Source organism: Danio rerio, chromosome 17, assembly GCF_052040795.2.
Source record: "Danio rerio strain M-AB ecotype USA chromosome 17, GRCz13ab, whole genome shotgun sequence".
Lineage (NCBI taxonomy): Eukaryota > Metazoa > Chordata > Actinopteri > Cypriniformes > Danionidae > Danio > Danio rerio.
Genome location: NC_141037.1, coordinates 26,365,444 through 26,391,399, shown reverse-complemented (window position 1 = coordinate 26,391,399; position 25,956 = coordinate 26,365,444). Strand labels below are relative to the sequence as shown.

The 25,956-nt window shown below is 35.2% G+C and overlaps 1 protein-coding gene across 11 annotated transcripts in view; it reads right to left on the bottom strand.

Moving 5' to 3' along the window:
• dlgap2a (discs, large (Drosophila) homolog-associated protein 2a) overlaps positions 1-25,956 on the bottom strand; it is a 249,872-nt gene that overhangs the window by 120,069 nt on the left and 103,847 nt on the right. For 6 of the 11 annotated variants that reach the window (XM_087290537.1, XM_087290539.1, XM_087290543.1 and 3 more), the window contains one exon: positions 5,830-5,862. The exons of the other annotated variants lie outside the window; for them this stretch is intronic. Coding sequence is in view for 2 of the 6 variants with exons in the window: in XM_087290543.1 (XP_087146669.1) it covers positions 5,830-5,862 (33 nt within the window). In the remaining 4 variants the exon portion in view is untranslated. The remainder of the gene's footprint in view (positions 1-5,829; positions 5,863-25,956) is intronic. 11 annotated transcript variants of the gene reach the window in all.

The window sequence follows — 25,956 nt, the reverse complement described above, 5'->3', positions numbered from 1 at the left end:
AGTCTGTTGTTCTAATTGTTGTATTATATACATGGGTGACACTTCAAAAAGACCATTACCTCTGTGTGTGGCGCCACCGCACTAAGGAATTAAGAACATGTTTTAGGTGTAACAGCAGTTTGCGACTATGATGCAAGAGGGCACAAAAAGGTGGGATGCAAACAGACAGAAATATACAGTAGCTGTAAAGCTGCTACTTGTAAATGAAAATGAAATAACAAAACAAATCATTATAATTCCTTCGTTAATCATTAGAAACTTGTTAACAAGCTTTATTATCATTAAAAACTTGTTAAGTGCAAAGATGATTCATTTTGGAAAGTAAAATGAAATAAAAAGACAACTAAAATGAAAGTACATACAATGTAAGATTTAATTCTAAAATAAAGTATGAGGCATTGTATAATTTTGTCTGCTGATACTAAACCTTCTTCAGAATGTCTTGTTTTGTGTTTAACAGAAGAAACCAATTTACAGGTTGATTGTGTGAGGAAATGATGAGAAAATTTTCATTTTTGGGGTGAACTTTCCCTTTAAATGTAAAGATATACTTGTAGCTGACATTAATCAAAAGAGCATAAAAGGTCACTTAAAGTGCTTTGAAATATGCATTTTTGTTTGATGTGTGACTAGATTTGAATGAAACTTGAAGAGCAGCTCAGTGTAGCTCCTCACCCTTTTTAATTAACTAGATTATACACTAGCTTATAGGTATCCTTGAGTCTAACATACTGATACTAACATCTAAAAAACTTTATTTTGATTTTATGGGGACTTTAAAGAAGATTTTTAGTGGTCCTTAGTGATTTCTCAAATTCAAGCAAGCAACTACCAGCCCTTTTGGAAACAAAATATCTGGTAAAACATATTTAATATGGCTTCTGACAATATATTGAAGTCATGAAGTCAAGTGAAAGAAAGTGTGTCACGAAGCTGGTGAAGATGTAAACATGCTCAAGAGGTATTCTTATTAGTTGTAGTACTATTGATATATTCATGCTATTAATGCTCAATTCTATGCACAGATTGATTGCTTCACGTTATAAGACCTTAATATACAGTATTACCAGAAACAACATGTTTGTTTGTTTTTTCAGGTTGGAATACTATACACTTTATACAGTATTTCTCTCTCATTGTGCTCGAAACCATTGACTTGTATTTCATGAATAGTTCTTAAGAGAAGTAAGTTCCTCTTGGATTTGCAAGCATTTAATAAAAATACATTTTTAACAGCCTTTAATAATAATAGTTGGACACCTTTGGGTTACATCAGCAGTAAAATGCTGGCTTTGATACACCACCAGTCACTGATACGAAATCAATATTTTAGGAACAAATAAACAGTATGTTGAAATGCAACTCAGGGCTGCCAAAATGACAATGTGTCAAGTAACGAAATGTTAAGTAACACATCAACATATTCAATTCTGTTTTTTTGTTGTTGTTGTTGGAAGGAACACAACTTTTGAGTTTATATCTGAAAGCAAGAGCACTTAGACATTCTGTATCTCAAACTACAACAACATATCTGGAAAATGCAAACACCAAACATAATGCATGACTGTGAAAATACAACAACTTTCCTCAAACATTTCTCAAATTAGCAAAAATGAAAGAAATCTATTTTTTATACTTGTTGGACTTCAAAGTGTATTAAATTCTATAAAAAAACGAAACAAAAATAAAATTGAAAATTACCTAAACATATTTGTAATTAAGTGAAGTTTATGTATAGACAAATTTCGAGAGGATCACGTGCTTATGATTGCTAGCGGCTGGATCCACATTATCCAATTCACTACGCTCCAATCAGATGACTCCTAAACTACTATAAATACCCTGGGTTTCATTCCACTGCTATCTTGGTTTTGAAGAGTCCTCCCTTCCACCCCTATCCTCCTTCTTCCTAGATGGGTGACAAGGTGGCCCAGTGCGTAGCACTGTTGCCTCACAGCGAGAATGTCTCTGGTTCCAGGCTTTACCAAACCAGCAGACATTTCTGTGTGGAGTTTGCACTCTCACCGTGCTCACGTGGATTTCCCCCGGGTTCCCCGGTTTCCTCCCACTGTCCAAAAACACGCAAATTAAGTTAATTGACTAATCCAAATCGGCACCATAGACATGCTTCTAGTATGTAGTTATCTCCAAAGAGCAATCACTTAATGTTCATCGTTTACTACAGCAGGGGAATTCTCGAGATCTACCGGAGCTCAAACTCCCCTCCCGCTTTGCAACAGGAGGGAACCCTGGGCTCGAGGATCTCATGAGCTCAGGGCTCTCTCCCGGGACAGCATGCCAAACAAGCTTTTATAATCAGCTAAGAGTGAACTCTTGTACTGTTTAAAAAAAAAATCTTTAAAAATGCATCAAACTGACCAAATGACAGTCAAAACTATTAAACTGTCACAAAAGGCTTACTTTTCAAACTAATGTAGTTTTTTTTTTGTTTAAAAAAAAATCTCAAGCCAACTTTAAACCAGTAAATTATCAAAACACACAATAATTGAAACAATAATATAAATGCTATTAGTAAAAAAAGAAGAAGGAAATAAAAATATATACATACTGTAAATACACATCAAAATATTTTTAGTATTACTAAAATCCAACAAGCAGTCTCTCTCTCTCTAAAATTTTTTATTTTTCTTCTCACTCTCACATTCCCTATCAAATGCTGTATTTTTACAACATTGCTTCCGCAAGTCTGAAGTAACCTCTTAACCCAAAATCATGAGTCATTATTAAGGTCATTTTCTGTAGTTTTAAGGGGATAATGGCGGGAAAAGGGTTTCCATTTTTGTTTCAGGATGTTGTTACAAGCACTGTAAGTATGTTTGCCAATTGATTAAAAATAATGATTGTGTCTAAATCTCATGGTTTGGTTAACGACTCATTTACTGGCACAATATCCCTTCTGTATGAGGGGAAAAAAGGGATGAAATCTGGAGGTGTGTGAGCCAAATATTATCTGACAATTGGAGTTTGTTTGCCATGATATTCACAGCTACTTTTTTATTATTGCATAGATGTTGTATAGTCTGTCACTCCCTGAGTTTAATATATAGTGTATAATTTTTTTCTTTTTTCTAAAGCCCCGTATGGAAAAGGATAAAGGATGGAAGGATAGGGTTACTGAAAAGTGGACCAATGGTGCAAAAAAATTCTGCTTTGCCTTGTCAGAAAAATATAAAAAGTATAAATATAAAAAGTTTCATATAAAAAAATTAAATATGCATTTCAATTTTAATTAAACTGTAATAGTTTCTGACAGCAGTACAATTTTACTGTATATGTTGGTGTATGAATGCAGCCAAGTGAGCATAAGGGACTTTTTATTAGCAAAAAATAAATAATAAAAATCTTACCAACTTTTGAATGGTGTAGAGCTTGTTAAATCCACATGGATTTGATTTATTCATGATTATATGATTTTTAAAAAAGCTTTTAGGGTAAGAAAACCCAGTAATAAATAAAATGTCTTCTGTAAAATACAATAGAAGATGTTTTGAAGAATGTTGCTGCTAAATTCCAAAAGAAGAAACAAAATAAAAATGCTATGGAAGTCAATGGCTGTTGGTTGCCAAAATTATTGAAAGTTTCTTCTTTTGCATTCAACAGCAGAAAGAAAACCAAACAGGTTTCAAACTAGTGAAAGGAATGTAGATAATCCATGATCCCTTTAATTAAAACAAGGTTAACAAAATTACTCTTTTATGTCACAAAATATAGTAGCCAGTGATGATGTTCATTATACCACTGCACTAAATATCTTTGCCAGGGTAATAAACATGCAACAACGTGATACCATGCTACTGTACAATGTACAGCAGAACATTTAATAAACACATCAAACAAACATTACGATGTGATTCCTGCAGAAGCCTTACTGTATGTTCTCAGTGTCAGACTGTTCTCTTTGCTAACCCGTCAGACTGTAGTGTACTACAGCACAGGGCTGTGTGTATTGTGTGTTTCTGCAGTTATAGATTTCTTCCAGCTGTTTAACTCTGACCCACACAGGCTCAATGCCCAACAGCAGCCTCCAAAACATCTCTGCTGCCACTTGGATGAAGTGCAGGTTTTTGAAGACTGTTTGTATTGAAAGAGGTTATGGCCTCTAGCTTGGCAAACTGTCATCCTGTATTTTGTTCTCTTTGTGCTTTTAGAATAATCCAACTATTTTTCACCATCATCTTTTTCTCTTTCCATGCATCTCTTAAGAGGCAGAAAAGGCGAATACTCACAGTGTATTTACTATGACTTTGCTAATAATGTATAAACATAAAGATTATAAGTGGGTAACACAATCGCCTCACAGCAAGAAGGTCGCTGGATCAAGCCTCGGCTGGGTCAGTTGTCGTTGCTAAATAGGCTAAATTGGTCATACTGCATGAGTGTGAATGAGTGTATTGGTGTTTTCCATGCTGGATAAGTTGGTGGTTCATTCCGCTGTGGCGAACCCCGATTAATAAAGGGACTAAGTCAAAAATAAAATGAAATTAATAATCTGAGTTTGTATAATTTCTGCAAAGTTGTTGACAATTCTCTGGATTTTCCATAAGCAGGTTTTGAGTAAAGTGTTAAATTGTGGTTTACTTCAATAAATACTGCTTTTGCGTGTTAAAAATAGTAAACAAAAATTTTATCTTTTAGACCATTTACCTGCACAAAATTACATTGTATCAATATAAAATATCACATGATTTCAAAATTGAAAGAATCCACAAAATGATAGGAGAAAAATAAAAAACATTTTACAAACAATTACTAAATTGTATCTATATTAATCTAGATTTCATATGATTTTCCAAATAGTATTTTAAAACCATTCACAGTTATAATTTCTTAAAGAATAAAATGAATGAAAGTAACTATATCGATGTCTATTACATTTTAAAATGGCGTCTCTTGCTTCAAACCAACATATATCGACTGAGCAAGAAGTAATCAGGTAAAAAAATAATAATTCATCTTTTATATATTTTAAAAAGCACAATAGAATTTTAATAAGCACAGCTAGAATTATTAGCTAGGTCAGAATAAGTATGCTGTTTTATTTTCACAAACGGTCTATTTGGTGGCTTTAATACGTTTCTCTACGAATAACAACACTTTTTAAAAGTTTATTTATTGCAAACACTAAAATGGGAGACCTCATATTTTACCTCTAGGACAATTTACAGCACATATATGTGGACTATGATAAAGAAATTAGTCTTGGAGACAACATTTATCAATCTTCATCAGTCTATTTAGCAAATTCAGCACTGATTTACACTGAAACATGCAAAACACAAAATCTGCATAAGAAACCCGAGATCAGATCAAACAAGACAGAAAAAAAATGAAAAGCAAGGGAGAAAGAAAGAAAAAAGAAAGAAAGAAAGAATGGAAGGAAGGTAATAAGAAAGGAAGGAAGGAAGGAAGGAAGGAAAAGACGGTAGTAAAAAAGGAAGGTAGAATGAAAGAAAGAAAGAAAGAAAGAAAGAAAGAAAGAAAGAAAGAAAGAAAGAAAGAAAGAAAGAAAGAAAGAAAGAAAGAAAGAAAGAAAGAAAGAAAGAAAGAAAGAAAGAAAGAAAGAAAGAAAGAAGATGAGAGCAGTTGTCCTGCTGAATGTGTGAGTGTGGATCAGTCATGTGAGCAGAGCAGATCGAGCAGCAGTGAAGCAGGGATTCTCCACAGTTGGCTGTGATGATGCAAGCGGAGAGGAATCACAACACAATGACCACATCATGATAAATGAGCTTTAAACCCAGAGCAGGGGGCTTTCTGAACCCTTCACACAGACACACACTGTAGACTATCACAGACGAGGAACACACTCACCTTCGGCCTCACCACACAATGTGCACTGTGACTCTACAGAATAAAAACACAAGAGAGAGAAAACTTTGAGCAAACTTTTAAACAGCCATGATGGTGTGTTTTGAGTTCATGAATGTGTTTCCTTCACTTCAGAGAAGATTATGTCCATGTTCATTTACTTTAAGAGCTTTGTTTTAAAGGGATAGTTCACTCAAAATGTACATTTACCCAATATTTACACATCCTTAATTGGTTCCAAACCTTTTTGAGTTTCTGTTTAACAAAAATGACGACATTCTGATGAAAGCTGAAAACCTGTAACAATTGACTTTCCTAGTATAAGACAAATAGGTTCTGTGGAATTTAATGGTTACAGGTTTGCAACATTTTTCAAAATATCTTTGTGTTCAACAAGAAAGAAACGCAAAGGTTTGAAACAAGGATGAGTAAATGATGACACAATTTTCATTTATTTAACTATTCAGTTAAATTTAAAAGACTAACAGTATAAAAGACTGTGAATATTATATCATTTATATATATTTAAAACAAAATCATACATAAATGCAGACATTATCGTATAATAGATTATGACAAATAAAATTACAATAGATATATGAGGTCATGCCTATTCATACCCTCAACAAAATGTATTTAACTTTTTGAATAACTTAAATTTTTAAATGCTTAAATCTACCACTAAAATATCAATTATTAAAACTGTAATCATTTAAACTGTGAAATTATGGTTTTCATTTTAAAATCATGTTAGCATACCTCTAAAGTGAAAAAGGTAGCATAAAATGATGATAAAAAAAATAGTAGTAAAATCATATAATGCAGCATACACATAGATGATGCGATGGCAACCACAGGACAGGGTCGCCAGTGCGCTCACCACACACCAGCTATTGGGGAAGTGGAGAGACCGTGATAAAGCCAATTCGGTATATGATTGGAAGACCATGATCGGTAGGGGCCGATGTAGGGAATTTGGCCAGGACACCGGGGTTACATCCCTGCTCTTAACGAGAAGATCCATTCGATTTTTAATGACCACAAAGTCAGGATCTCGGTTATACATCTCATCCGAAAGATGGTGCTCATTGATAGGCTAGTGTCACCCTCACTTTACTGGGTCATTAAGACTCACACAGACCACAGGTTGAGCGCCCCCTGCTGGCCTCATTAACACTGCTTCAAACAGCAATCTAGTTTTCCCATGAGGTCTTCCATCAAGGTAGTGACCAGGCTCAGCCTTGCTTAACTTCAGTGAGTAACCGGTCTTGGGCTGCAGAGTAATATAGCTGTGGCCACATCATATAAACAAAACCATTTGCATTTGTAATTTGTTAATATTGAGCAAATCAATATTTATCACAATACGCATTTCTATGAATAAAAGAAATGTTTTCATCCACAAGTTCAAAGGTGTGTGGTCCATGAAACCAATTTGATTATTTTCAATAATTCAATTTCTATTCATTTTTTTATTAAATTCTGGGTTTGATTTAAAATAACTGACAAAAAATAATTACTTAATTAAACTTTAACTTAAAAATCTAATAAAAAATTTCTTAATCAGGTTTAATAAATGTTTTTTTTTTTTTTTACATTTATTACAACTCTACGGAATACTTGATTATGATTGGTCAATCATAACTTTCTATAATAAGCATAATCGCACATCTATTAAGTTTAATCAAAAATTCATTCATTTATTCATTTTCTTTTCGGCATAGTGCCTTTATTAATCAGGGTTAATGAACCAACAACTTATCCAGCATACGTTTTACGCATAAGATGCCTTTCCAGCTGCAACCTATCACTGGGAAACACCCATGCACTCTCATTTACAGTCATACACTACAGACAATTTAGCTTACCCGATTCACCTATAGCACGTCTTTGGACTTGTGGGGGAAACCAGAGTACCTGAAGGATACCCACAAGAACACAGGGAGAACATGTAAACTCACACAGAAATGCCAACTGACCCCGCCGAGGCTCGAACCACTGACTTTCTTGCTGTGAGGCGACAGCGCTACCCACTGCTGATACTTTTGTGTCCACTAACAAACTTGCTGAACACCACTTAATACACAACAAACACACAAATAAAACAAAAACTTGAGTATAAATAGATTCTATTTATAATTGCGGTCATGTATTAAAAATACATGTTTTTACATTCAAGGAAAAATTCTATTCATCTAAAAGACAAAAGAGTTTGTCATGAAGAATGTGAACACCATACAAACTGGTGTCATTTATCAATTCAGTTTTCATTTCAATAGTCATTGAAAAGAATCACTGTATTATAGGAGACCTTGCAGCACTACAGCGAAGATTTGCTGCGTTGAATGGATGACTCAGTGAGTATGTGATTAGTATTCATTCTATAGCACTATGTCTATTTAAGCTGTATTCCCATGCTGCTAATTACAAAAAGACTGACATTTGTTCATAATAATGTTGAGGGAAGTGAACAAGCAACAAACTCAACAGACCAATCTTCTCATCAAGTGTCTTATGCTTCTGGCACACTCCAAATAAATATATATAAAAAATTCCAGTCCAAATGTCATAAATAATGACTATAATTCCACAAATGCCTCAGAATAACAATAATAACTGTAATAACAGCAAATGCAGTTAAATCCACTTATTCCTATTTGGTCATATTTACTTGAGCTTTTAGTTCCTGATGCCTTTAAACTCCCTCTCTGAAAATTAACCAGTAAAACCTCAGTCTCTGTTATTCCATCCAGTTTTAAGCTGGACAGCAATATCCATGTTTATAATCATTTTTACTATAGCTGCTAGACAGTGATCATGACATTAGCAAGCTGTTTAACATTTAATCTAAAAGACGTTTAAGGCAACCATAAGTAAAGAAAAATGAGTATTAAATGTCCATTTTGTCGACTGCCATTAGAATTTTAAGTACTGGGTTTTAGGGTTTAATTTAGTTTTTAATGTGATTATATTATATTAATAATTCCTAACATTTATATAGCGCTTTTCTGGACACTCAAATCACTTTTTACACATCTTTTTTACACATCTACCACCAGTGTCCAGCATCCACCTTGATGATGCGACGGTAGCCATATTGCACCAGACAGCTGATTGGTGGAGAGGAAATTGAGTAATGAAGTCTATTGTGTTATGGAGATGGTTAGGAGGCCATGGGCAGATTTGGCCAGGATGCCCGGGTTTGAGGGACATTCTGGGATTTTTAATGACTAGTCAGTCAGGAACTCACACATTTAGGACCCACACAGAACGCAGGTTGAGCGTCCCCGTGCTGGTCTCACTCACACCACTTCCAGCAGCAACCTTGCTTTTCCAGTCTTTCTCATGTGGTCCCCCATCCAAGTACTAACCGGGCGCAGCCCTGCTTAGCTTCAGTGGGCAACCATATGATAGTTGCAGAGAGCTAGCTGCTAGCTATGAAATGTATTTGTGTTGCTTGTTTTCCATGATATGTGGCATGTGAGTGCAAATGTGGTTGTGTGGTGAAACCTAAGATAAATTTTCACTTGTGGACAATAAAAAAAGTAAAGTAATCCATAAGCCATGCTTCTATCTGTTGATTTTTTTATACTAGTGTATTTTGACAAGTACTTATTCATTATAGTTGCTTTTTAGTGCTTTTTATATACACACAATACCTTTTCATTCATTCATTCATTCTCTTTCCAGTTTAGTCTATTTATTAATCTGGGGTCGCCATAGCATAATGAACCGCCAAATTATTCAGCATATTTTTTACGCAGCAGTTGCCCGTCCAGCCGCAACCCATCACTGGGAAACATCCATACACACATTCACACACACTCTTACACTATGGTCAATTTTAGCATACCCAATTCACCTGTACCACATGTCTTTGGACTGTGGGGAAAACCAGAGCACCCGGCGGAAACACACGCAAACTCGGGGTGAACAAGTAAACTACACACATAAATGCCAATTCACTCAGCCGCGGCTCCAAACAGCAACCTTCCTGCTGTGAGGCGAACGTGCTACCCACTCTGCCACTGCGTCGCCTACAAGTACTTTTTCACTGGATATTAGTACTAAATTAAATGTTAATATTTATCCAGTCCTTTATTGTAGTAATTCTTCATTGTACACTGTTGCCTACAAAATACAGTTGCAATACTTGGATAGAACTAATTTTTCATGTCTGTGGTTACTAGTAACAAATTTCAAATGTTGTTATTGACTTCTTTAGGGATCCGTCACTGAGATATCAACTTCTCAGTTTTAATAATAAGTTACTAATTAAATATTATATTTGTAACAGAGGCCAGCTAGTGAAGTGCTATGCAGGTAAACTTCTGACCTCAAAAGGTGCTCTAGCGACAAATGCTAGAGGCCATGGTATATAGCCTTCTTAATAGAGCAACCGACTCCGCCGGTTCGATCCTAGCCCTGACCGGGTTGGATGCAGTAGGTACAGTGAGTTAAAGTGGGGGCTCGTCTGGGATGGGGGTGAGGTTTAGGGGGGTGAGTGTAACGGAGACCAGCTAGTGAAGTGCTATGCAGGTTAATCTCACTCCTCTGACCCCAAAAGGTGCTCTACAGGCCATGGCCTCCTTGTTAGAACAACCGACTGCCATACAAAGAATTGCCGATTCAATCCCAACTCAGACTGGGTTGGGTGCAGTAGGACTGGTAGTTTAAATCTATGTTATGTTTTATATTAAAAAGCAGTCAGTTAAAGTGTTAAAAAAAGTAGTTGTACTTAATAGAAAAAAAAAATATTGTCCTAAAAAAATTGTACAAGTAGAATAAAATTAGACTGTATGTTTTACAGATTAAATGTTAACAGGATAGTTTTGGAAATTAAAATATACTCACTATTTACTCACTCTAAAGTGGTTTCAAACCTTGATGAGTTTCTTTATTCTGCTGAACACATAATATGATCAATAACACCATTTGACTGATCGCTTGATATTTAAGAGTTTGCAGAAACCCAGGAATACATAATATGCACAGATCACTGCCATCAGCTGATTTAAAATGAGTCTAGCGATTCGCTAAAATAAGAAGCGCTAACTGGCTTTGCCTAACCTGCGCGTGAGAAAAAAAAAACCTTATTCCACAACCAAGCATTCCATAATTAACAGCAGTATTTGCATATTAGCCTCGTGTGCTCACACTCTCCGCTTTAGCTGGCGTAGTGTTAACAGTGGGAGTGTCAGTGGTGATAATTAGCTTTCCTGTTCTGGTCTTTTTTCACAGGCACACACAGGCTTTTCTTCAACTCTGTGAGGAGACGGGCTGTTAATAGACAATTATATCCCTGTAGAATGATTCTGCATATTATTTTTGTGAAGTTCAGCTCTCATATGATGAGGTCATGAAGAAACTAATTGATTAACATGAGCAGAATCATGTATAGCAATAAAGGACACGGCATATGTTTAATGGGGGTCAGTTGAAAGATGATCAGCGCTGATCCAATTTATCGACAAGCTTCCAGGCTTGTGTAAACACACAGAATCGCACATGCGCGTGTTTCTCTATTTAGATTGGTATTGATTTCGGTTCCTGCACTCCAAAATAATCCCTCTTGTGCTTGGCTAACTGCTCCTGCAGGAGCTGACTAAGCACTTCTGTACTTTCAGATAGTATCACGCTTTATGAAGACTGTTAGCTCTCAGTCTATCATAAGCACTCTGCTGGTAAGAGCTCTCAGGGGTGAAACAGATGACAACATGAGAGTTGAGAGGATAAGCGGCAGTCATGCTAACATTCAAACCAACACCTACTGTTTTGTATACAACAGTTCAATTGAAAACTCAGTCAACTAATAATATTAAGTTAATATCGCCACTTATTTCACTTATGGTGAAATATTGGCAGCTTCTTTTGACGTTGTTTGCTCCGTCAACAAAATGGTTTTAACTCATCCAAAGCTAATTGTTGCTACCTTAATTAATTGGTTGAATGAATGTTTCAGTGGTTTGTTAATGATTCAGTGTTGCTGAATGAATGTAATGTGAATAAACACTTGAACTCTTGAAATCTAGATTTTTTTAGGCTTTTATTTGTAGTATTGTACTTGAAATACAATTGTAATCACAAACTAACCACAGTTTTGCTGCAAAAAACATACTTTAACCATAGTATTTGATGTAAAACCTGTTGTGCAAATGGTAATCAAACAAACATCATTTATTACAATGTATAAAAGAAAGAACAATTAACTAATGAATATGAATTAGTATTTTGTATACATATAAGAAATCTTACACATAAGAATTCTCAACCTATAATTAAAATAGATATTAGTCCATCATAGATAATTAAACTTAAAGGTGCAGTAGGTAAAATGCTAACCAGTTAGCATAATATCTTTGAAACACGGTCCGACCCCTGTTGTCCATAGCCATGCTTCTGATATCACTAATGCGCACCTTAAAGATGACAGTAGAAAACTTATAGTATAACACTACAATTCTGAACAAAAAACTGCATTTTATCTTTCACGTTTTCACTTGTGTAACAAGAAAAACTTGTCATAATGGGCAATATTTCATGCATGCAAGGATCGCTGGTCTCACTATCTCACACAATTTGTCCTAAAGCGACAACTGTATGCTTAGTGGTTGGCCAGCGGGGTGCAGGAAATAGACTTACTGTATTACTAAGCTTTACTTACATGATATTTCAGACTGAATATTTAAAGTACCATGTCACAGTTGTTTAAAAGGTAGAGGGTCACGTGTTGTTGATGTCACCATCAATCTTTCGCTGGAAGACTTTAGTGGCTGGACAACACTTATGTGCATTTAACCCAATCGCAAAACTACAAAATCTACATGAGACTAAAATAGTTTTATTATAAGTATGAGTGAGTGATTCAATGAGACACTCTTCTTTGTTTCTGAATTACACTGTAAAAAACACTGGGTTCCACAAAATTCCTTCATGTTGTTCTAACACAAATCATTTAACTTAACTGGATTGAAGATAAAACAATTAAGTTTTCCCAAAAAAGCTTCAAGAATTGTGTTGATTCAGCACATTTTTGTAAGTAGTTTGGACAAGCAGCGAATATAATTGTTTGAGTGTAGTCAAGTGACTTGAGTGAATAGGTTGAGTCAATGCTTCTCTCAGTCACATGTCACCACTTACTGATGAAACAATGCAATTTGCAAAAGAAAATAAATCACCTTGTGAGTTGAATATTTCTCATTACACGCCACACTCTCTTTCATCTCTCATGATAAATTAATTTCATTTAAAACCAGTCAACCCTGTTTATATTTATTTTCCAGTTATGACCAGCTGACTGCGCATTATCCTCTACAGTAAAGTTTTAATTTTGAAGCCACCTGCATTTCTGCTATAGCTGCAGACTCAGAAGCACAAGCATCTCTCATATACCTCGATATTTCCTCAGAGGCAGAAAGCTCCAGATCAGCATGAAGCCCCAATGTTAAGGATCCCAGAGGTGCCATTATCTGCTAGTCTGCAAGAGTGAATCATTCAAGGCCCCTGACAATACAGATCGATTTCAGAAGAGCTGGTGTTCAAGCCCAGCTCAGCACGGGACTATCTTTAGACAGATCGAGAGAACATTTTTGATAAAGCTGTGCACTAATTGACATAACAAGGGACATTCTGTATTATAATTACACTACGAGAGCTCAAGACTAAGGATCTGCCGACTTATTCAAGAGGACAGAGCTGGAAAATCTGTGCATCTGTTCTTAGCCCTTTAACACTTTTATGACAGAGCTTATCTTTTATTCCCCATGCAAAGTTAGCTTAGACTCTTTCATCGTTGCTAAGCTGCTCTTCGCAGATTAACAGCTAAATATTATGAAGCCACTTGTTAAAAGTAATGGTGCTTTCAAACTAGGGCAGCACAATATATTGTTTCAGCATCGATATTGCAATGTGCGCATCCGCAATAGTCACATCGCAAAGATATGCAATGTTCAGTCTGTATTATAATTGTCTTGGAGCTATAGAATTATACTTAATCTCTGTATTTATATGGAATTTAATGATTTATGCCAAAAATTTCTTAGTTAGAAGTTTTGTCCTGTTTCTAGCCAAAATATCTACATTTCAAAGCGAAAACAAGATGATTTCACTTACCCCACTGGCAGATAATTTCCTTAAAACAAGTAGACTCCTCACTTTCACGTATTTCTTCTGACAGTGACAAATAAACAATATTTTCACTTGGTCTGAGATTTTTTTTTGAAACAAGACAAAAAGTAATAAAAGCATTTTTTTGTGTTGTGATTATTTATTTTCTGTACCTTTTAGACTCCCTAGAAGTACTTTTAGACTCCCTAGAAAACAATCAAATAGAGCCATTTAAACCTCCTTCTGAAACTGTATTCATATCGTAATATTCATCGCAGTTTTTCTGCTTTAAAATGGCACTTTAAAACAAATGTTTGAATATATTGATTTTGTAATAATAATATTTTGTGTTTTTTCAACTTCACTAATTAAATGTTGATTTTTTTAACGTCAAGACGTTCTCCAGGAGAAAAAAATATTATCAGTCATACCGTGAAAATATCCTTGCTCTGTTAAACATCAGTTGTACAGTAGTTAGGAGCGTGTGAGGCTGAAGATGTTTTTTTCAGCTTTCTTTTTAGTTATGTAGAGGTGGACAGGGTTTAGTTAGTGTGTTTAATTTGCTACTGTCTTTGATTTGGCAATACATACTTCTTACATTCATTCTGTATAGAAAATACTTTTCTATTGACCGAGTAGTAAATTCAAACGTAACGTTGGATAGTTCTAGTTTAAACTTGGGCTTTACATTTTTTTTTTTTTTAAATACAGACAATATGTTGTTCTCTGTTGTGTTTTCAAGTATTTTACCTGTCTGTGCAAATATATATATATATATATATATATATATATATATATATATATATATATATATATATATATATATATATATATTAGGGATGTAACAATATTGTAAATACAGTCATACCGCAATAGTAATTTTTTTCAAAATTACCATAGGCGCATCACTCAATAAAACTATTTCTGAGAAAAGTTTGCTTAGGCGAATGAAGCGAATGGGAGGTAGCGAGAACTACAATTCCCATCAGCCTAGGCGTGGCCATCATCCTTTGCGGTCTGTTGTCACTACAGATCCAGTAATGGGGAAATGGAGTGTGTTGCTAGTAGCGGGGAAGAAAAAGAGCTGGAAGTGATCGAACCTAAAGCGAGTTTTAAAATCGCATGTGTGGAAGCATTTCGGTTTCTTTCTAAAAAGATACGAAACAGTAGAAAAGGTGACAGACAAAGAAACAAATATAAGTCAGGGAATACGACTAAAAACAGTCATGGGGACTGCAGAACACAGCACACTTGTTAGATTGATGCAGACATTGACTTGTACCGCAAAGAGACCTCTATCTCACTCATGGCTTATCCTCTCAAGTGGTGGAAAGACAATGCACAGCGTTACCCACTGCTGACAACCTTGGCTAAATCATATCTCTCTGTCCCAGAAACTTCAGTCCCAAATGAGAAGGGTTTTTTTCTGTTGCAGGGGACATGCCCAGAGATCCCAGCTTTTACCAGATTATAGTTATATGATAATTTTCCTTAAAAAACCCATCTCTAAAAAAACCCAAGTGAGTGAGTGATTAAATGTTGAATGTGATGAGTTTTCAACAATACTAAATTGAAACTTTATTTTTTTTATATGGTTTAATAGTTTTTTGTTATTAAAATGAAAAATTGAAGTTCCTGTTTCAAAGCTAACAGATAGATGGCTAATTTATTTGTCATTGATATGTTCAGTGCTAAGGTAAATAAACACTTTTGGCACTTTTTTCGAGTCTTTCATTAGTTTTGTTTTTCATGTAAATTATTCAATAAATATCGTACCATCCCATTCATACCGAGGTATTATCGTACGGTGAAATTCTGATACCGTTACATTCCTAATATATATATATATATATATATATATATATATATATATATATATATATATTAGGGATGTAACGGTATCAGAATTTCACGGTACGGTAATACCTCGGTATGAATGTCACGGTACGGTATTTATTGAATCATTTACAGGAAAAAACAAAACTTATGAAAATACTCCAAAAAAGTGCCAAAAGTGTCAATGACATACAAATTAGCCATCTATCTGTAAGCTTTGAAACAGGAACTTCAATTTTAATAACAAAAAATTATTAAACCATGTAAAAAAATAAAATTTCAATTTAGTATTGTTGAAAACTCATCACATTCAACATTTAATCACACTCAGCCCATCTACCCAGATGAGAGCTGTGCTAGTCGGACTTCTCATCAAGCATCTCCCGCTGGATCTAATCTCACTATATTTATTAAACGGGATATTTCATTTATCTTGTTGTCTTTATCTAACGACATATTCCCTGACTTTGGGCATTGGAATCTATTACTTGTTCTCAGGTAACGTGTTTTGGCTGAGCGCAAAGATGAGTTAATGATTAATGTGACCACGTACATTCTGTATATTGACAGATCGCTTGCCTTTATTTCCTATAATGTATAAACTTATTGTATGTTATACTTTTAAAATGGCCATTATCGATTCTTAAAACTGATACTCAGCAAAAGAGAGGCTGTGTTTCGTATTTTCACTGAAATTGAAAGGAGGCAGTTGTTATCGGCTCCGTTTTGTTATAAATATCCACACAGTGAAGATGACGCTCATCTTATGCAGCACGGCGCCTCAATATGTCTGCTGTCTAAATTGCTAATATTAAAATGAAAATAGGCAGTTCCTTAAATCATGTTTACAGTTTATTGTTGAGAAAGTGAAACAACGAAGCCAGGGTGATGTGAATGAAGTTATAAAGTACACTGTTCCCTTTGAAGATTTACCCGTCTCCTCGGTATAATCTGCTTTTCCATATCAAACTGAGAAGAAGAGACTGCAGCCTTGATCAAACTTGCGAAGTCTGAACTTACACGGAGATAATGCAGGACTGAACTGTGCGTGTAAAGCAGGTCGCACACCAGAAGCGACGCTCGGCGGCGCGCCACGCAGCGCCATGTATTTTAGAATTCTAATCATAGATTTCTATCAGGATACACACACCGGCGCCGCAAGTCGGCGGCTGTCGGCGGCGCCCGGCGACGGCTCAGGACGCAGTTCATTTTTCAGCCGCGCCACAGAGCGCCATCTGATTAGTTTCATGTTAAATATCATTCGAATGTGCGCGTCTGGTGTGCGATACTTTAATCTGTCATGTACGCGCCGTGTCGCGGCGCCGAGCGGCGCTTCTGGTGTGCGACCTGCTTTAGAGTTTTCCAGCTCTTTTCATCCCCGCTTCTAGCAGCACACTCCATTTCCGCATTACTGGATCTGTAGCAACAACAGACCGCAAGGGATGATGGTCAAGCATGGGCTGATGGCAATTGTAGTTTTCGTTACCTCCCGTTCGCTTCATTCGCCTGAGCAAATTTTCTCAGAAGACCTATAGTTTTACCGAGTCATGCGACTTCGGTAATATCGAAAAAAATAATATTGCGGTATGACAGTATTTACAATACCGTTACATCCCTAATATATATATATATATATATATATATATATATATATATATATATATATATATATATATATAAGAAATGTTTCATCAATTTCTAAGAAAGAAAACTTTTTTTTTAAATTACAGATTTTATTGCACAGATCTGTTCGATCACGAATATTGTTTTTTTTTTTCACCTATTACAGTCTCAGCCAATCAGAGTTTGAGAAAGGTCGGTGAGTGAAACCAAAGAAAGAGCCTCATCTCTTAGATTAACACAAATTTGAGTCCTTGACTAGGCTCTCCCTCTTTTTCCATCAATCTTAAAACACGAGAACGGAGCAAAATAATTTTCCCTCACAAAAAACAGAACGACTAAGAAAGTTCTAAAATTGAGTTCTAAAGTGTGACTGTGTGAGAGTGGATGTGTGTATTGAAAGTGTGAGGGAAGGGTGTTAGACTGTTGATTATTTTTTTTATCCGTTTATATTTTTCCCCACTCTTAGAGGCACAGTACAGACTTGTCATAAATTACCTAACATCCAGCATCTTAAAATAAACAGAAGAAAATCACACAAGAGCACACACAGACCCGATAATTGTGCTTGGATTGTAAAATGATCAAGTTTTGTTCTGGGGTTCACGCTATTGGGTGTGTTTCTGTATTTGAATTAGTTTAAAAGCTTCCAGCATTTATCCCAATCTCCATTTAATCTCAGTTGAAGTGTATCCAGCTATCAAAGTAAATGTTTTAGATGATGCTAAAGATTCTCCACATTTTCCTTAAAAGCTATTCTGTAATGGTCCTCTGTTCCATCAAACCTCATTGATAATGTAAAAAGCCTGAGACTGACCAAAATGCAGACCCCAGAAAGCTAAAACTAAAAGGTACTGTGACAGCGCCTTTTTATATTGCACTTTAATACAGTATGTGCTATTAATACAGACTGAGTAATGATTGATGTAATGTACCATAGTAATATAGAAAACTGCATATACAAAAATGGCATGAACCAGACTGAATAACTTCTTGTTTATGCCATGTTCAAAGCACATCAGATTACTGTCTCTCACTTCTATATTCCTATAATTCCCTGAATGTGTAAACCAGATCATGGTGAAACTGAAAAAAGGAAAATATTTAGAAAAAACTTGTTACAGTGAGGTGCCATTATTCTCAACACAGATTATTTTTCATATAGGAAAAGTAAAATGATTAGTATTACCACAATACATTTAGCAAACTACTAATAATAACAAAAACTCGAAAAAGTCTTTCCAAAGAAATATTATGGACTTGTATCGAATATCACTCTGGAAATACAAATAGAAAATAAATTGAAGCAATAACACAGTGAACTAAAAAGGGCTATTTGTGGTATAAATTAAATTTTAAAACACCAAACAAAAACAACATTTTTACCACAAATATATTTAAAGGGCACATATAATGAAAATCATCTTTTGCAAACTGTTTGAACAGAAATGTGTGTAGGTATAGTGTATCCACAGTTATACTGGGGGTGATATAAAGACAATAAGTCTCTTTTTTTTCCTGACGTTAAATTAGAATCCAAATACCTCCTATTTTGAGGCCCACCGCAACGTGATGGAGTGCGGTTTACCCGATTGATTGACATATCTCCATAAGTAACAAGTACAGTATAATCATATCAACAAGAAAGGATGTGGCAAAGCAATTTTTGACTAAAAGATCTGTTCAGCTCGCTGTGATCATCAATCATCATCAAAAGTGATCAACAATGAGTTTTACAAGTTTAAAAGGTTTTCAAACACTCCATGTTTGTTATGAATTACAGCAATTTTACAGTCTTTATCACCACAGTCGCATGTTAGTGCAATTATAGAAGAAGACACTTCAATCCCTGATTGTGGACGTTAAATTTTACTTTGTACATGAATATAATAGATTTCCACACAGCAGTGAATATTAACGTGCATCTTCTCACATTTGCCATGCAAAAACAGGGCAAATGTGTGTGTGTGTGTGTGTGTGTGTGTGTGTGTGTGTGTGTGTGTGTGTGTGTGTGTGTGTGTGTGTGTGTGTCTATGTGTCTTTGTGTGTGCGTGAACTTTGTAACGACATTGTGTGCGACTCATCAAAAGGCTTGAATTAACTCTACAACAAATACATCAAATGATCATTGGTAAAGTTCTTACTGTAGTATTTCTCACAAATGTGAGAATCAATAATCTATTGGCCTTACAGCAACTAAGTAATTTTCAAGAAGTCATTCTGACAATACTGTCATTTCCAGTCTGATCTCAAGATTACATTTTGTCAGTTTAGTAATTCAGTCATATGAAAATGTATGACTTTTAAAAGAAGGTGTGGTACTCAATCCCGCCCTAAACCCAACTGTTATTAGGGGAAGAGCAAATTGTACTAAAATGTATGAATGAGATTGTACAAGTTCATGTAAATTAGCCACTAAATCAAAAGGTTACGTATTGTCATTTCCCTGGTGAAAAACAGCCTGGTTTTAGAGGGGTTTTGGTCATTTCCAGGCTGGTTCCATTTCAATACCCAGCTTAAACCACTCTTGCTTATCCTGACTACCTAAGACAAGGCTAAAAATGACTAAAACCAGTCTGGAAATGGCCAAAACCCGTCTAAAACAAGAGTAGTCAGCTGTTGTTTTTCACCAGGGGTACACAAAGCCTTTCAAAAATGCAAAGAAAAAAAACTTTGTAGCACACCAATGTTGTATAAATATTCCATATAAGAGTGATATAAGCTAATTTATTTAGTGAATATAATTGATACACCTATTTTAAATGTAAAGATGTAAACTAAGAAATAATAGAGAAAGCAAATAAAAATCTAAAGAATATAGTAAAGTGAAAATATACTCAACATTTGCTCACCCTTAAGTGGTTTCAAACTTTTACAAGTTTCTTTTTTTCTTTTGAATTAAATTGTAGATGTTTTTAAGAATGCTGAAAACTGGTAGCCATTGATATCCGGGATAAAAAAAAAAATAAATAAAAAAAAAACTTTAGTAGTGCTATTTTTCAAAGCACCTTTGTTTGCATTCAATAAAAAAACAAGCTCAAATATGTTTCAAGTGGAGGATGAGTAAATAATAACAATTTTAATTTTTGGGTGAACTACCCCTATGACACCACAAACACTTTAGAAATTTTAGAAAAGTATACAATAATCTGAGGTGCACTTTAAAACTCCAAATAAGCACAATTTATGATATTTATAGTGGAGGGGAAAAAATCATTTTTCCCACCCTTGAATGCTTATGAAATGCTAGATTTCGATCTAAAGATTAGCATGAGACATATGACGTCCTTGAACATTCTTGTTAATTTCCTTGTCTTGTGTCGTAATTGTAATGTTAGAAGTAATGTAATGGAACCATGAAGAAAAATCTAAAGAAAATTCAAATATCATAAAAATGAAAAGTAAAGTCAAAATGTATTCAACATTTGCCCACCATCAAGTGGTTTCAGACGTTCATGAGTTTCTTTTTTCTTTAAAATCAAACTGTAGATATTTTTAAGAATGCTGAAAACTGGTAGCCATTGATATCCAGTGGAAAAAAAACACACTTTAGAAGTGCTAATTTCTGACATTTTCCAAAGCACTTTTGTTTGCATTTAATAAAAGAAAGAAGCTCAAACATGTTTGAAACAGGTGGATGATGAGTAAATGATGACATTATTTTCATTTTTTGAGTAAACTACTCCTATGACACCACATACACTTAAGAAAATTCTCTCACAAAACACTTAATCAGAAGTATATGATAATCTGAGGTGCTCTTCAAAACTTATCAGCATTTATGATATCTATAGTAGAGGAAAAATAAATTTTCCCCAGTCTTGAATGATTATAAAATGTTTTATTTATATCTAAAGATTTGGTTTGGGGGGTCCATATAGCATGACACATATGACATCTTTGAATACTCTTGTTAATGTCCTTGTCTTGTGTTGGAAAAGTACTTTAATGTAACCCTGAAGAACAGATATAAGTGGGAGAACGCCCTCCTCTTTGTTATACTCTGCAGCGGCCTGTGTTTCTGTATGACTGTCTGGCCTTCTCTTGCAAGACAATAAAATTATTTTTAAATATGATTGGACATGTTTGTCTTATATTCAGTGATGGAATTTTAAAATTGCCATGCTATTTATGTTACATCATAAATAGCGACCAGGCATTCATGTGCAAACTCTGTGATTGCTTTCCAAGGCTAAGCTAAAATACTATAACTATAATCCTCTGACGCAACAGATGATCACCTAATCACCACTTTTATCAATCAGATAACTGTATTAGCTGTAATGGTAATCTAGTTTACTCATTGATTAACCGTGCAGCCCTATTGTGATGAAGCGCAGGAGGAATGCTGCGGAGCTCGGACGACTGATGAAATCCTTCACGGACGAACACCCTCATGCATTATAAGAGAATCTTTCATGAAGCGTTTGTTCTCCTTAATGATGTTCTCTCACCGCACTCCTCCTCTCTTCTCGTCCTGTGGCCTTCTCTTTCTCTCATTTTTCTCCCACTATCTCTATTTCTCCTTTACTTGTGTTTTCATGAATAGGCTCAGTGAGGCGTCAAGCGCAGGACTCGGAGAGACAGGAAAAGAGGGATGACAGATGAGGAGGATGAGAGAAAGAGAGAGAGAGAGAGTTCAGCTTGACATGAAGGGTCATTGCAGTGCTTTGCTCTGAACTGTGAACATTCAGTGCTTATGGCAATGACAAACGGGCAGAGTTCATTTTGCTGAGTGAACATCTGGAAAGGGCATTTCTTGTTGTGAGATTATTGGCAGTTTCTGAAGTGGCTCGTGATAAACTGGTCCAACAGGATTCATCAGTAGATACTGTAAGTGGATATTTGAGATTTTGTGGGGACATTAATAAGGGAAAGAGAAAAGTATTGGAATGTGTTAAACTATATTGCAATGCACTAGATATAAAACACTTTTTTTAAAAATGTGCGGTTTCAAATTGTTGCTGAATAAAATTAATTGTACAAACCATAAACTTAATATCAACTTAATATGCAGTTCAATTATTAGCCCTCCAATTAAAGGGATGACATGGGAGTGGATTATCACTCCTGTACTGTCCAACTCCAATAGAAAGAAATCCTGTGCTGTCCCAATCCCAGACCAAAGTTTTAAAAAATAATCCTGTACCATCCCACTGCTGGTAAAATGACTCCCCCTCCTGTTTAAAATGCCTCCCACTCCTGTACCACCCTCATATATATACTATATGTCCCTTTATATATATTATTGGTGTCCATGTAAAGGTATGCAGGGCTCCCGCCTGGTCAAATAGCATGTAAGGGGATCTAAGATCATCAGGTAGGTCTCGAGAGTTCCCCCTGGTCAAGGAGAAAAAGGAGGAGATGGGGTAGAAGGAGGGACTCTTCCAAAATGAAAATAAGGCAGTAAGGCAATAAGGCAGGGTTAAATCTGACTATGTATTGTACACTCTCAGAAATAAAGGTATGCGATCTGTCACTGAGGTGGTACCTTTTCAAAAAGTACACATTTGTATTTAAAGGGTCCATATTGGTACCTCAAAGGTATATATTAGTAGCTAAAAAATTTTAAGAGGAACACTTTTGTACCTTTTAGTTACTAATATGTACCCTTTAGGTATTAATATGGACCTTTAATGTACATATTACCTTGCGCACCTTTTCTCATTTCTGAGAGTGTAGGCTTGGATCAGACTGATTGGATTATTACTGATTATTACCACGATCAATCATATCACAAGCTCCTCTCAAAATTAGTTTGTAAAATTTCACTTAATGGAGAGAAGACTTTCTCCAGAAGAAAAAAATATAGGAAGTACGGTGAAATATGCCTTGCTTTCTTAAACATTATTTTTTTTTAAATGTAAATCTCAGGAGGACTGTATAACATTTCAACATTACGCAAAATCTTGTTTAAGGAAATTATATTTAATTAAGTTGAAACATGGTTAACTTAACATTAAAAAGCATATTGTCATGATCTAATCATATAATTTTAAATTTAAAAATAAAGTTTGTTGTTTCATTAAGATAATAGTTCACTCAAAAACAACCCTATTTTGCAAGATGTTTTTGAAGAATTCATTCATTCATTTTCTTTTCAGCTTAGTCCCTTTATTAATCTGGGGTCACCACATCAGAATGAACGGCCAACTTATCCAGCTCATGTTTTTACGCAGCGGATGCCCTTCCTGTTGCAACCCATCAATTTAGCTCACCCAGTTTACCTATACCACATGTCGTAGGACTTGTGGGAGAAACCAGAGCACCCAGAGGAAACCCACGCGAATATGGGGAGAACATGCAAACTCCACACAAAAACGCCAACTGACCCAGCCGAGACTCGAATCAGCAACCTTCTTGCTATGAGGCAAATATGCTGCCCATTCTGCCACTGTGTCGCTGTTTTGAAGAATGTGTTGTTGTAATTTTGTCATATCTTTAATTAAGCATTAAACAGATTAACACTCATTTATCTTGAATTGTTTAACAAAATCTAGATAATACATATTTTATTAAAGTAGATTTTTTTTTTATATCAAAAACGGTTGTAGCTTGTTGAAGGGACAGTTCTCCCCAAAAATGAAAATTCTGTCATCATTTACTTGTTTCCAAACTTATGAGTTTCCTTCTTCTGTTAAACTCTCATGAGCTGACCTATAGTTTTGAGGCAAAGGCATTAATATATCAAATATTTGAATTATTCTTCTTTTTTCACTTAATCATTTGATCTGATTCACCAACCCGCTCTGTTTGTTGAATTCAACTCAGTGTCTAACAGCGACTCTAAAGTCAACAGCTCACTGTGAAACAACATGAGGGTGAATAAATGATGAAAGTGTTCTCATGTTTGGTTGAAATATCCCTTTAAGAAAGTTTTTTTAAGTGAAAAGAAAAACACACTGTGCTATATTTATCCCCAAAGGCAAAGTCAAGTGCAAAACAACAACACCATTAACCACAGAGAAAAGTAACATGAGCTCGGGATGAATACAACTGTGTGAAACTGCTGTACAAACCATTGCAGTTTTGATTCCCTAAAATATACATGCTTATTTATTGACATCCTAATGTTCAGTGACATGTAACTTGATGACTTTTATCTTCAGTAGAATATTAGCAGTTTTTATTTTTTCATTTGTTGTCTTTGGTGATTCATAAACTCCAAGTCAATGGCTTTTGGCACTTTTAGATACAGAAAAAACAACCTTAGAAAAATGTAATTTATTTCATAGCTCTGAGTGATAAATTGAGGTGTTATAAAGTAAAACAGCTGGTCTGTGAATGATATTATGTTCCACGTATTTTGTTTTCTGTTGGGCTCTCTCTCCCTTTTCCCTGCTGTGCTTTCTGTCCTGCCCAAGGTGTGCGACTATTGGTTAAGAAGGCTGTCACTTATCATTATGACGCCACTCGGCGCACGAATCAGGAGCTGGTCCACTGTATTTAAAAGGCGTTTGCTTGTGCTAATCGAGAGGAGTACCTGATTCAGCACCTACGCCTCACTTTTGTCAACCAGCATGATCTTTCGTGTTCATTTATTTTATTTATTTTTTGTTTTTTTGTCTCCCATTTGAGTACTGTTTAGATAAGCTTTTGCAGCACAATTTACCTGATTATTGGGGAGTCGAATAATCTTTATGAGTATTGGATTATCAGATAAGCTCTTGTTCTGCTAATTGCTAACAGTGTGTACTTTATGAGAACTCTAGTACTTCTCAGTTGAATAGTTTTTGTGTTAGGTTAAGGAGGAGTTGCGCACACCGGTAATTATGTTTTGAATAGTTTGAGTAGTTTAGTTAAGCGCAACATACGCTGAAGATTCTGGTTTTGTTTCAACAGTTTTCTTTGGTTAGTTTAGTGGGTTATAGTTAGGCCCACACGGAATCTGCACACGCAGAAATCCGCAGATTTCCACAGATTTTTAGCCCATCATTTAGTGTGTTCATTTACTTGTGTAAATGTGTGTCAATTTATATTTATTCAGTTTTTTAAATTAATTTCAGAAATGTTATTGATTAATATGAAAGTGTTAATTTGATTTATTTTCAATAGTTTGGAAAGTAATATTTTCAGGCCAGTGGAAAAAATCCTTAGCATTGAACCATGATACCTATATATTTTATTTTCATTTTATTTCAGGCCTCCCGTGGACAGGTCCTGAGAATTAGTAAGTCTGCTAAAACTTAAACAAATGCATTTGGTTGTCCAGTGTTACTGTGATGTCCATGTCAAATAAATAGATAAATAAACTAACCTTAGTGTAAAGTAACATTAAATCTGGATCAACAGATTTGTGCATAGTCGCTGAACAAACCGCTTCAGCCCTGATTCCTCAAAAAAAAAAAAAAAATTTAAATCCACCCTTATCTACTGACATCTAAATGCCCAGTGACATGTAACCGACTCGGCTTAAATCTCAATGTGTCAAAACGGTGAGTGAATGGCCTAACAGGATATGACAATGAGGAATGCCATCTGCGCAGCGCCACTGGTGTTGCATCAGAAGTGTACAGGTGACACATTACTAACAGACTGAACAGCAAGACTGTAGCCTGGCAAATCAAC